At 37.6% G+C, this 14039-nt stretch overlaps 1 protein-coding gene across 1 annotated transcript; it reads left to right on the top strand.

Annotated features, from left to right (window-relative positions):
• The first annotated feature begins 371 nt into the window (after positions 1–371).
• On the top strand, positions 372–5543 carry s100a11 (S100 calcium binding protein A11). Its single transcript, XM_039752005.1, has 3 exons — positions 372–442; positions 1484–1632; positions 5334–5543. Exons 2-3 carry the CDS (start codon positions 1504–1506, stop codon positions 5454–5456), a joined length of 252 nt encoding a protein of 83 aa, XP_039607939.1. The 5' UTR covers positions 372–442; positions 1484–1503; the 3' UTR covers positions 5457–5543.
• Positions 5544–14039: the final 8496 nt, after the last annotated feature.

Below are 14039 nucleotides of genomic sequence, written 5' to 3'. Positions count from 1 at the left end.
AGACCTTAAAAAAAAACTCTAATGGAGAAAGTGAACAACCCAGGACTCCAGAGCTTTCAGACAGTGATGCCAACCACTTTGCACTGGTTCCACCCAGCTGAAATGAAATTAATAACTGATTTTTCCTATTGTTACCTTGTGACCTTATATATTGCAACTATACTCAATTATTGATGCTTTCTCAAGTTATATTTCATAATCTCATGTAAGTATCTGTTAAACTGGTGAAAATCAACTGGTCCATTTTGAGCAATGGTAATTAAAAAGTTTCAGTCACCTGAGTTAACAGTCACTGTTCAATTTCTTCTTTATACCAGCAAAACTATTAATTTTCCGCTTAGCTAGTACATTCCTAGGCAGTTTCTCACCATTTCAGAGTATATAAATCTAGCGGAACAAAACATAGGAGATACTCATTTGGACTTAGAGCTGTTGCAGTTAGGTAAGTGTACATTCTTTTACAATTAAATGAGAGCTGTGGTAATATATTTGACAGGGGAAATGATGAATGATTGCAATACAAACAAAAAATTTTAGCTAACGGGAGCTGTAGTTGAAAAATACATTTTATAGGCCAGTAAATTAAATGTGCATGAAACAACAGCAAAAAACTTAAAATGATTTTATTTGTTAGGGTCATACGCTGCATGTGTATTGCTAGAGATCAGAAGGTCAACATATAAGGGTGACAAATTTGTTTTTTGCTGTTAAAAACCTCTGTCCCTTACTATAAAAGGCAATGTAAAAAAAAAGAAAGTATGAGTGAGTAATTAAAAATTTAAGCATATACAGGACAAGGACAGGATGAATTAAAAGAGTTTATTATAGAAAGAAAAGGGTAGTATAGGTCTGTGAATCACCAAAAGGATTTAAATAATAGAGCACAGAAAGAAACAAAATGTCACTTATGAAACTGTTCCCTAGGATTTCACACATGGTGCATCTATGCAAGGCAAAATAAGAAGCAGCAGTTCTCCTTTGGAGAGTGGAACAGTTTGAATGTATGCAAATATGTGTTTAGGATTCTGAAGGGCTACATACATGTTTATATTCACATGTCGGTTTCAACGAAGCCTTCTCATTCTTGGAAAAATCCTCCTCCATGACAGACTGATAAATAACAACAGGAAACACATGCTTGTAGTAAATGCTGCAAAAGGAGCTGTATCCAATTACTGACTCCAAGAGCTACTCTCTTTAAAAATAATTCAAAAAGTTGCAAAAATTTGTGTTTTTGGTCTTTCTCTAATATTAGTCTTTGGTAAATAATTTGATAACATTCACTTAAAATAGGCAACAACACTACAACAAAAAACCAGACAAACAGCAAATATTTTTTCACTATAATGTACTCGATATTCTTACCTATTCTATATGTGCTTTGTGCTGATTGTATTTTACATTCCTTCCTTTTTATTGATTGTTTTTTAACATGATTAATTGATTTAAAGCTTGTACTTTTATTGTGTTGTGTTACGTGCAGATTGTCAATCGACGTGCAGAATGCAGGCGGCTATCAACACTTTGGTGCAACAATTCAAACATTTTGCAGGAAGTGATGGGAATGCAGCCACACTCAGTAAAGAGGAGTTCAGAAAACTGGTGATCAGTCAGCTTCCTGATCTTGTCAAGGTAGTGTTTTAAGAATATCTTACAATGTAGTAAACAATTTTTGCTTTAGGGAATCAAATCCTATTCTGACAGCAATGGGTGCAAGACAGAAACCAAGCAGAGGACAGTTCACATTCATTAATTAGAACTTATCATTTGGTGGACACCTGTATTTAGGGAGACTTACAAGAAAATATTTAAGATACAATGTGAAACATTTGTTTTGTTTTTCCAGTTGCAACACAGGAAGGTGAAGTGACTTGCTCATGATCATACCATGTCAGTACTAGGATTTGAGCCCACAAAGACTTAACTAGTATGCCACACTCGCTCACAGAGGACCAAATTTACTCCTTTGCCCCGCTAACCTGCACCAGCTTAGGATAAGAGAAGAATAGAATACCTGAGGAAACCCATGAAGACATGCAGAAAACATTCAAACTCCACAGAGATAGATCCATTACTCTGGACTTATATACCTTCACAGACACATTAATCAAGCCATTAGCATTTTAAGCCATAACAAAGTCGTAACAAGTCCAATGTGTATCAAAAATAAAATGGTTTCATAATTAATAATAATAATACATTTTATTTATATAGCGCCTTTCCCATGCTCAAGGCGCTTACAGAATATAAGAAAGAACGGCAGGGTATACAGTATATAGCATAGTACAAAGCAAATAAATAAAGAGGATTAAGACAGTAAATTCAGAGAAAGCCTAACAGGCAACAGAACTGATTTCTAGCACACACACACACACACAGGTTACATGAGCATCATGAGAGAGAGGTAAACTGAGAGAAGGGGAATGAAGTCAAGTAGAGCTAAAAGCCTTCCTGAACAGATGAGTTTTGAGTTGTTTTTTAAAAGAATTCATGGAGTCAGCTGATCTGATTAATTTCGGTAGGTCATTCCAGAGTCAGGGCGCTATACAGCTGAAGTCCCTGTCACCCATGGAGTGTAGATTAGTGTGGGGTACAACAAGATTGCCAGAATCAGAGGACCTTAGTGAGCGGGCAGGCAAATAGTTATGGAGAAGGTCACTGATGTAGTTTGTTGCAAGGTTATTTAAGGCTTTGTAGGTTATTAGTAGGATTTTATATTCGATTCTGTAAGACACAGGGAGCCAGTGAAGACGAAGCAGGATGGGTGTTATGTGCTCGCTGCTGCTGGTTCGAGTAAGGACTCTTGCAGCTGAGTTTTGAATAAGCTGGAGCTGTGATATAAGATTAGAAGGGGCACCTGCCAACAGTGAGTTACAATAATCTATGCGGGATATGATAAAAGCATGGACAAGTTTCTCAGAATTAGAAAAGGAGAGGAAGGAGCGAACACGGGATATGTTATGGAGGTGAAAGTAAGAAAGTTTCTTAATGTGATTTATGTGGGCGGAGTAAGAAAGGGAGGAATCAAAAATGACACCAAGATTCTTTGAAGTAGAGGCAGGTCTGATGAGATCACAGCCAAGATTGACTGGGAAGGAGCTCATTTTATTCAGTTGCATTTTAGTCCCAATTTGCAGGAGTTCAGTTTTGTTGCAGTTTAATTTTAAAGAGTTCTGCTCCATCCAGGTTTTAATTTCACTAAGGCAGGTTGTGAGCTGAGAAAGCTCTGATGAAGTTCCACTTTTAACACTGAAATAGAGTTGAGTATCGTTTGCATAAAAATGATAGCCCAGTCCATAGCTACGAATAATATGGCCAAGGGGAAGCATATAAATACAGAAGAGGAGATGCCCGAGGACAGAGCCCTGAGGAACTCCTTGTGTGACTGGCGCCGAGCTGGATCTGCTGTTGCTAAGATTAACAACCTCTTGCCTATCAGTCAGATAGGACTTGAACCACTGGAGGGCAGTGCCAGAGGTACCCAGTATGTTCTCAATTCTGGACAGTAGAATGTCATGTCATGTCAAATGCTGCACTGAGGTCTAACAGAAATAATATGCTGGTTTGTCCAGAGTCTGCTGCCATAAGCAAATCATTGGTTACCCATAGCAGAGCAGTTTCACAGCTGTGCTGCACCCTGAAACCAGACTGAAAGGGTTCCATCAAGTTATTAGTGGTTAAGTAATTGGTGAGCTGGGAGGCTACAACACACTCAAGAGCTTTTGACAGGAAATGTAAGTGGGAAATGGGCAGGAAATTGTTAAGATTATCAGCATCAAGACCAAGCTTTTTTAACATGGGGATTACAGAAGTGATTTTAAAAGTGAGTGGCACAGAGCCAGTGTCAAGGGATGAGTTTATTATTGTTGTAACAGTCGGGATTATGGCATGAAGGCAGGATTTAAGTAGTGTGCTGGAGATGGGGTACAGTACACAAGTAGTCGGTAGTAGTAATTCTAACACTGAAGCTATACTGTATACCCCCACACAAATTAATCAAACAATTGGTACTGCAAGACAAAGAAAATGTAACATGTATCAACAACAAAACTGTTTCATAATTAAAATACAAAGATAAGTAATAATTGTAGTGAAGCTAAAATAAAAAAATATCAAAAGTGGCACAGACCAGGCAACAATCTTGTACTCTCATTAGTAACTTACTTGCCAACACACAATATAAATCATTTTTTATCTTTCTAACTTCCCATCTGGGAACATATGCCACGAAACCTATCTGAACTGAGGTCTCACTTTGTCTCTGGCAAGTACTTTGCTCTAACTGTATATAATACAATGCTCGCAAATTTTTGTGAAGTGTGTTCTCTTATAAGGTTAGCGTTGTTAGAATTTTTTATTGTTTGACTCCTGCAGTATGATTAGCACTTTCACATGGTCTACAGAGAAGATTTCTATATATAGTAAGAATTGATTACACAGTAAACAATTAAAACCAGTGTTTGTCTTTATCAGTTTAAGATTGAATCTGCTAGTCTTATTGCTAAAGAGAATGTGACAAAAATTGAACAGTAGAGGGCACTGGAGTCACAATATTTGAAGAAGAAGCCTGCACAGCATCACTACAGCTTCTTCAGTAAACTGTGTTATTTAGCTGACAGATTGAGACATTGTAGGCCTAACATTTTAATCAGTACTGTTTCCATGTGGTGAATTCATAATGCTCCATTGAGTGCCTTACATCCTTAAACAGTACTGTTTCCATTTGTTTTCTTCACAATCTGGGTAAGACTCAGATCCTAGTCTACATTTGTTTTTTTTTCTAGACACACCTAAAGCACAGAAAGTAAGAATACTAATAAAGTTTTCTCAATTAAACAAAAATAAATAAACATGGAAAATGCCTTTAATTTTGCAGTAGTACCTTGGAATATGTTAAAATGGAATTTACCAAACTGAAGAATTTGATGTTGTGGTTAATACTGACACCTCTCAGATATCATAAATGGACTCTGCAGTAAGAAGGTGCTCAGACTTGATCAGTGAAGTAGGCATATTCAGACACTTGAATCTAAGTATCACTTTACTGCATTAGGTACTTATTATTTGGATATGCTATAGATTTGTTTTATTTAAATTAAATATCAAGAATGTTGACAGTTTAGGGGAAAATGTACACACTTGAAATTAAACTTTTAAAAATAAATTATGATTAAATCAGGGTAGATTCATCAACAACTGCAATAAGAAATTATCAATATAGATTTTGTTCTTTTTTTAATGTTGTTGTTTTGCTAATGAACAGCCTTATATCATGACAATGTCTAAATGCACACCATAGACAAAGATTTAATTTATTTTGTAATATGTTACAGGATGGCAGTGACCCTGCTGTGTCTGACAAGCTGTTCAAGTCAATTGATGTGAATGATGATGGGGAGCTGAACTTTATGGAGTTTTGGAAGCTGATTGGGCAACTAGCAATAAATTCTCTATAAAAGCTATAAAGGAAACATATTTTGCCTAATTATCTGTGATTCTCTTTTGAACAAACATTTAATAAACAATGCAATTTTATCAGGTAATATTAATGTCCTTTGTTAAGTCATTTTGATTTTATAGTAGAATTACCGTGTGTGTATGTAGTCGACTTTGTTGAGTATAATTAAACATTTTTACAGCTAGCCTCACTTGTACATAACATAAACATAAAAAAGCAATAGCAATATGAAGTACAATAACACACTACAGCAAACAATGAATACTAAAAAAAAGTAATGACAATAAATATGCAACAGTGTCAAGTGTAAAGAGCAGATGTACATGTACCTGCCACTGAACTGATACTGAGCAGACACTATATCTTTAGTATAAACAGATTGGCAGTCTGGACTCTTGGTCACAGGTCAAGAGGATGACTGCATGTGAGTTAACAGTTTAAGTGCCAGGTCTAAAAACAATTTGCAAGTATGCTGGTTTGCCATTGAATGCTGTAATATTACTTGTGGTATGTTAGGGTGCAAATAATTTGCTTGCTGGTTATGTAGTATCTGAGATAATGTTGTAGAGTGTTTTCTTTGGACGTCTCATCAGAAAGGTCCTGCATGAAGCATGACTCGAGTAACAAACTAGGTGGTTCTGACTAACAGTTGAATGGAGGTGATCTGCCACAGGGCAGGATGGATTCATCTTTGATAATTGCATCTAGAACTGTGATTTGTCCAATCAGTATGGTCTTCACTGTGCATCTGTAAAATTTGGTAAGGATCTTGGATAGACAGACTTTTCCCAGGGAAAGGTGCTGTTGAGCTTTCTTAAGAGAAAGGTGGTGATAAAAAGTCATGAAAGAAAGAGAGTTTAAAATTACTCAGTCTTTCTAAAGTAACATCATTAAGGTAATATGCATGTGATCCCCTCCAATACCTCTGAAGTCAATAATAGCCTCCTTTCGTTTTCTATCACATTGCCTTGAACAACAAATTGGTGTAATTGCACCACTGAGTCATTAGTTTATTCTAATCCCTATAGGTTGTATCATTGTTTTTTGTAATTAGTCCTACTACAGCAAAGTAGATGATGAAGTTTGTGCAATGTTTGGCATGATTACAGTCAAAGGGCCCAGACATTTGCCTGAACTTAAAGAGGAAAGATAGTGCTGAATGATGAACTGACATCAATACGTAACAGCATTCTCACACAAAAGTTTCTCTTCTCAAGGTGAGTTGGTGCTGCATGACTCTCCATGAGAACTGTGTCCTGTGTGGCTACAGAGTCAATGTTATATGAGTAAGAGTCAAGAGACTTGCCCCAAAGTCATTCCAGTGTTGTCTTTGCTGTATGCTTCAGGTCATTGTCATGCTTAAAGGTAAATCGTCTGACGTCAAATGCACTGCAGAAACAGTTTTCTTTAAAGACCTTTCTGTATTTGGCTGCATTATTCCGACCCTTAATTTTAACTACTCCCCCTGTCCCTTCCACTGAGATACCATGATACTGCTATCACAAAGTTTCACTGCAGGGATGGTATTAGGCAGATGATGAACAGTGTCTGATCTTTGCTGACATATTGTTCAGATCTCTGCAAAAAGAGTTCAATTCTTGTCTCATCACAACAGAGTTTTTTTTTCCTCATGCACTCATGTCCTTAAAGTGCCACTTAGCAATCTCCAAGATGAAGTTAGCCACTGTACCATAAATGCCTGATTGTCAGTGTGCTGCTGAGATGGACATCCTTCGAACAGGTTTTCCCATTTCAGCAGAGGACTCTGAAGCTATACTAGAGTAACCATTGGGTTTTTAGTCAATTCCCTGACCAAGGCTCTTCTTGCCCAGGTACTCAGTTTGGTTGCACTACCAACTCTAGGAAGAGTCCTGGGGCCTCATGTATAACGCCGTGCGTAGAACTCACACTATAACATGGCGTAAGCACAAAAGCCGAAATGTGCTTACGCACAGAAAATCCAGATGCAGGAATCTGTGCGCACTCCAACTTCCACGTTCTTCCGCTACATAAATCCCGATCAGCGTGAAAACTAACGCTCGTGCACGCGCATTATGTAACGCCCCAAATCCTCCCAGAATTACGCCTATTTGAATATGCAAATCAGTATAAATCGCCCTTAAACGCAGCCTTCTGTGAAAAGACAATGGGAAAAGCACGGGGAAAATATAAGAATTTCAGCGAATACCAAGTGGAGGCAAAGGAAAAACATACTATTTGTTCAAATAAGCCGTGGTATAATCAACAAAAGGAAGTTGATCGAGTGGCATAGCGTGTTGGAGAAACATGAAAGCTCACATCCACAAAATCGCACAGTACCGGAAATAAAGAAGAAGTCACATATCAAAGTCGCCGTGGAAAGCCGAGTTGTAAGCCCACTGTCTGAGTGTGAAAGCTTATTAGGGTGTAGAGAAAAAAGCCACACGGTGGGGAAAAAGCACGAAATGTCCACTTCAATCTCGACATTTCCACTTTAATCACATAGTTTATTTTGTCATTAAAGTAGAACATCATAAAATTCATCTTAAAATTGTTTAATTAACCAGTTTCTAAAATCCCATCGTAATTAAAGTAGCACGTTAAATGCTTTGTTTTGTATTTGATTTTCTATGTGCTCTATGTGTGTGAATCACTACTTGCTTCTTAAACTGGCTCTCTTCCTCCAACTGGACACAGAGTCCATTACATTCGTGATATTACAGCTCTCTGAATAACTAAAATACTGAGATGTATACGTGATGTCATTTTCATGATGATAGGAGTTAAAGCACGTTATTAAACATGCGTTTCACTTCGATGAAATAATTTATTGCAGCAGTATCAGGGGCGGCTCTAGGCTTGTGGAGTTACTGGGCAGAGGAAGAATCGGTGGCTCCTTCGCCCGCCAATGTCATGCACGGTGGATGGCCACGTATGTTGCAGACACTAGCCGCCTCGTGCTCATGACACAAGCATTTAACTTTTGCCAAAATTTGTCGCTGCGTTTTTAGCTGTGTTGTTATTTTATCTTTCTGTTTTATATTCAATATATATTGGCGTAGCCGTCACTGCAGTCGGTGCTTTTCTTTCCCCAAGTAACCAATCGCCATACAATCAGCTCTGTAATAGACGTTAAGCCATCTGTAAGCTTAGCGCCGATTCTTCAAAACGTTTAAAGAACATTGGAATATCTTCTTCAGTTTCACAATTAGTGAAGCCAAATTACCCATTGGACCACACAACACTTTAGAAATGGTTTTGCATTATTGCTTGGTTTTGTCCTGACATGCAGTGTGAATTGTATAGACAGGTGTGTATCTTTCTAGACTGCCCAATCAATTCAGTTCACCACAGGTGGACTCCAGTCATATCTTAGACACATCTCAAGGATGATTAAAGCAAAAAAAAAATGCATTTGGACACAATTTGAAATGCCACAGCAAAGGATTTGAATACTTAAATGAATGGGAGATTTCAGTTTCTCATTTTTAATACAATTGGAAACTTTTCTGAAAATATGTCTGAATATTTTCTGAATCCATTGTACATACTAAAAAAGACACATTTCTTATTCAGTTCATGTCTAACAGTCTGCTAATTTCTTCTTGATCTTTGTGACTGCAACACATGATGACAACAGAATCTTCAACTTTCCAGACATCCATCTCACTGCCTACATTAATAAAACCGGTGACAACAAAAATCATTAGCTTTACATCAATAAAGAACTACAGTACTGTTACTTGAACCTTGGATACATGAAATGACTTCTATCCACTTCTCTGAGAAGACTATGATTTATAGTGGACAGTTACAGGGGCCTTGATTTTCAGATTTGGGTCACAGTCAGAGGATTATTTAATCATTTATATAGCATCTCATGCTTCACCAACTCTCAACTGTAGCTTGTTCCGGAATGGTCTTCCTAGAAAATGTATCAACAGACTTAAAAATTCTGCTGACAGACAGGAGGACAACAGAAAAGACAATTATCAAAAAGAAGACTCAGGCAGGCAAAGTTCATTAACAGCAATCGTGCCAGAGGCAATAGACAGACCCAAAGTCACAAAATGAGAAATCAGGTGAAAAGAACCAATAGTGGACTGGGTGCTAGTCCACTGCTGGGGCAACACAAGTAGAAACTGGAAAAAATATGTAGGAAATCTATAATTAAGTCTACTCTGTGATTTTAAAAAGCTTGACATCACAGGCAGAAGCCATGTGAAGACAATTTTAGTTAAGAGCCAATACATGACAACTTTTAACACAACATGGGATGCAGAAAGAAGCCAAACAACCTTTCATTCCAACTGATATTTTAACAGATGATTATTTTTCACTTACAGTATGGTACAGTGTATGACTGGCAAACATTGTCCACTCTTATGAAATAGATAAAATACAAATGTTTGTAAATGAATACCATGAAGAACTAAACTAACCACACTTATCAGCTAAAATCATTATCTAAAGAGTGACTATTTAATTAGAATGGCCAGCAATCTCCTAGTTAGACGAGTTCCTGTTCAATCAAAAGGATTATTAGTGCATCCACTCTGTTCATTGAATTATGGAAAAAACAATAATTCTCGGTGTAATGAAATTCCTGTGCAGCTCCACTGTTTAAAACTGTCACACCCGGTTTTCCAAGAAGTTTTCTTACATAAAATTTTCTATTAACAATTGTTTAAATAATAACATTTTCTAATCTCTTTATTACCTTTTGTTTTTCCCATATGCAAAATAAATTTGATGTGAAATTTAAAAAATTTGTATTTATTTCTTCTATATAGCTATTAAATGCCTAAACCCTTGAATTTTGGGTATACTAAACTAATTTCATGACTGAGGGATACCCCTTTCCTCCTTGGATTGCCATCTTTGGCAGTGTATGATTTGAATTGAGTTAATAAAGATTATCGTTACTAACTAAAATAGTCTGTCCATTTTTATATTTTTTAGTTCAATGGATATGTAGCATCAGTAAATTTCAAGGCATTCTTGAGAATATACCGCATAAACTGTTTCCAAAGTTTAGCATACATATAGCTGATTACATACCCTACCTATCCCCATCACAAGTAATTTTATATTAATCAGGCAATGCAACAAAACATTGTACTCTGGTGCAATTACTGGCATTTAAAGAGTTAGTCATATAGCGATACTAGCCTTCCTCAGACTACTTATTTATTTATATGTTAAAAATATAGATGTACCACAAATATACATTACAAAACAAGTGTTACAATATGACAATCAAACATAGGTTTCAGTGAAACAAAATGAAGAGATGTAAAAGTCTGTTTGATCAGAAATACAATCAACCAGTATATCCTAGAAATAATTAAGATTTATAATCATAAAACACATTAAAACCACTTTTGTCACCCAAAACAGATTGCTAATTAGTAATAAAAGAAGTTCCAACTTTTTTAAATGGAGACTAGTCGAATTTCACATGCTCATTGACTATGTTCATTTTTCTCCCTATACAGTAACTATGTAATCTTCTTTAGCTGGCCTCTTCACTAGTCAAAAGTATAGGACATTGTGCTTATATTAGTCTCATGAGGCCCACTCTCTGAAACTCTTTAAACATAGTCTGTCCATAAATCACTTTCAGGTCCATTGATGATTTTGAATTACTCAAGATTATATGCCTGTAATTTACTTCTAGAATGTGAGCTGGCTGCAAAACACTGGGGTATTAAGTAAACCCTACTGTATGTCTCTCATATGTTCATCCACTGCTACTAAAGACCTCCCATTGTTTGGTATATTATCTGCATTTCACTAAGCTGGGGAGAACACACATTTCTTGTATGATGCCCAATTATACGCTGATGCTGTTTGCCTGGCAGATGAGATTGTGTACGTATGAAGGATGATTCTATGCTACTGACAACATTTCTGGTTTGTTTTTCTTCATCTACTGTCTGCACCCTAAATCACTGGTGGAGTTTAAGGGATGGCTTGGAAGTTCTGACCCCTCCAACAGATGCACTATTTTACCAAAATGAGTCTCAATAAAGTGTACCTTTTCTTCAAATTTTGTTAAGACCATAACTAATGTAAATATATTAACAATCAATAATATTAAGCATGGGTAGCATGGTGGTTCAGTGGGTAGCGCTGCTGCCTCGCAGTTAGGAGACCCGGGTTCGCTTCCCGGGTCCTCCCTGCGTGGAGTTTGCATGTTCTCTCCGTGTCTGCATGGGTTTCCTCCCACAGTCCAAAGACATGCAGGTTAGGTGCATTGGCGATTCTAAGTGTGTGGTTGTGTGTGTTTGCACCCTGCAGTGGGCTGGCACCCTGCCCGGGGTATGTTTCCTGCCTTGCGCTTTGTGTTGGCTGGGATTGGCTCCAGCAGACCCCTATTACCCTGTAGTTAGGATATAGCAGGTTGGATAATGGATGGATGAATATTAAGCATGATGGTGCAGTTGTAACTCTGTCATGTCTCAGTAAGGTCTCCATGGTTCAATCTTGGGTACTCCCTGCACAGAGTTTTCATGTGTATCCGTCAGAGTTGGCTCTTGTTTCCTACCACTGTCCAAAGACATGACATGCAGGTCAGGTGAGTTGGTGATGCTAATTGTCCCCTGATGTGTACGAGTTCATCCTGTGATGGACTGGTGCTCTTGTCCTGGGATTATTTCTGTTTGCACTTATTGGTTGCTGTGATAGGCTCCAGCTGCCCCTCAGCCCTGGATGAGTGGGTGTAGAGGATGGATGGATCAATGAATACTATAATTCATCCTGCCCAAAGCAACTCTGCCTTGCAAATTGTCTATTTTTAAGAAGGACAGATAAATATTCTGTAAAATTTCAATTACAGATTTCAGATTTAGATTGAGAAATGTTATTTCAACTTGTATATATGCTGTTGAGCACAGGAGTGACTCAATTACTCAGGAGAATTCCCTGCAAGTCAGGTGAGAGAAGTGGAAGTCAAGGGAGTGGATGATCGGCTGTGCCCCGTGGATCGCCATGGGATGGGAGATGGGGACACAAGCAGGACTGAAGATTGTCTGCACCTGCTAGAAGGTGTTTCTCTATGATGTGAGATCTGAATAGGATAAACTGGATAGACGTCAGTTTTAACGGGAAGCACCAGGCGCTGTGATTTTCATGAGAAGATTTCTGCCATGTTTTAACCTCTTTTTTACGGATTTGTTTATTGGATTTTAACCTCCACTGAACACTTTATGTATTTTTATTTATAGAAGAGTTGACACACTGCACTGGATATTTGGACACTATGATTTGTTTTTGAATTTTAATAAAAGCACTTTATCACTTTTGCACCTACCCCTTCTCTGGATGTACGTGTCCTCATCTGTCCGTCTCATCTTGGTAACGTTTTCAATGGTGGTTCAATAAGGTCCTGGAAGGAACTGGCCAACCCACACAGTCACATTCCAGTGACAAGATCAGCGACTACTGTCGGCAAATCTGACATACCCTCTGCCTAGAAGTCTCATTATGTGATTTCATCTTAAGTGCCAGAATACATTGGAATGTTATGCCTTCATTTTCTAACTTGTTTTAAAAATAAGAAAAGTGCTTACTTTTGCCATTATTACACTAGTAGACAAACATATAAACAAAGTTTTCTATCATTTAAGCATCATTATCAATATTTGTGTGCTTTTTCATAATTTCAAAGTTTTTACATGTGTTACTTACTGTAGGTTAGATTTACTTCATATAGTAACTTATATTACAATGTATGACATTTGACATTGAATGTCATGTTATTATTTTTATGGTTAGTCTGGCACCCCAAGCCTATATGCCCTCAGTATGAATGACAATAAAGGGTTTTTCTCCAGTGTATTCTAAAATGGTCTATCTTATCCTTGTTTGCTGACAATTAATATGTTTATCATTTAACTCTCTTCTGTCATAATCTACATTCAACATATTAATACAGCTTGAGCTGTAATGTTGTTACGGTAATTGCATTTTCAAAATCACATTAAAATTGGTCACTTTTCAAACCTTTACTTGAAAAAAATAACCGATTGACCATCTGTCGTTTTGCTGAAGTTTCAGGATTTAAATGGTAGTGCCCGTCAGACTGAAACCCACCCTGGACAGAATGCCAGGTCACTGTTTAGGGTTGCCACCCGTCCTTTAAAATACGGAATCGTCCCGTATTTGAGAATGAAATTGCGCTTGGCCCGCAAGGGATGTGGCCCCCGCTGCAGTATGCGTCCCTTATTTTTTTGTATTAAAAGTGGTAACCCTACTGTAGGTGGCACGACTGTACGCTCATATTGCTGTAATTTATAGATGCCAAATAACGTATCATTGGCGTCTTTGCCAGGAAATCTTTAGAACAGGACGGCAAAAGTAACGAAATGGAGTTGGGTGAGAATGTGCACACTCCGCACAGAATGTGTGCTGGTTGGGATTTAGATCCACTCTCCCTAAAGCTGCCCAACGTTTAAGTGTTGGATTTCTACAAAACGTATTGTAATGTACAGTACGAGTTCCTATTTATCAATGACCGTTCGTGTCGCTATAAGCCCGTTTACAAAGTCCAGGCGATGAGTTGGTAAAGGCCCAGTCTCGCGGCGCGACACTTCTTGTT

This window comes from Polypterus senegalus, chromosome 1, assembly GCF_016835505.1.
Source record: "Polypterus senegalus isolate Bchr_013 chromosome 1, ASM1683550v1, whole genome shotgun sequence".
NCBI lineage: Eukaryota > Metazoa > Chordata > Cladistia > Polypteriformes > Polypteridae > Polypterus > Polypterus senegalus.
Note: the sequence above shows the minus strand (reverse complement) of the source record. Positions and strands in the feature narration are given on the sequence as shown.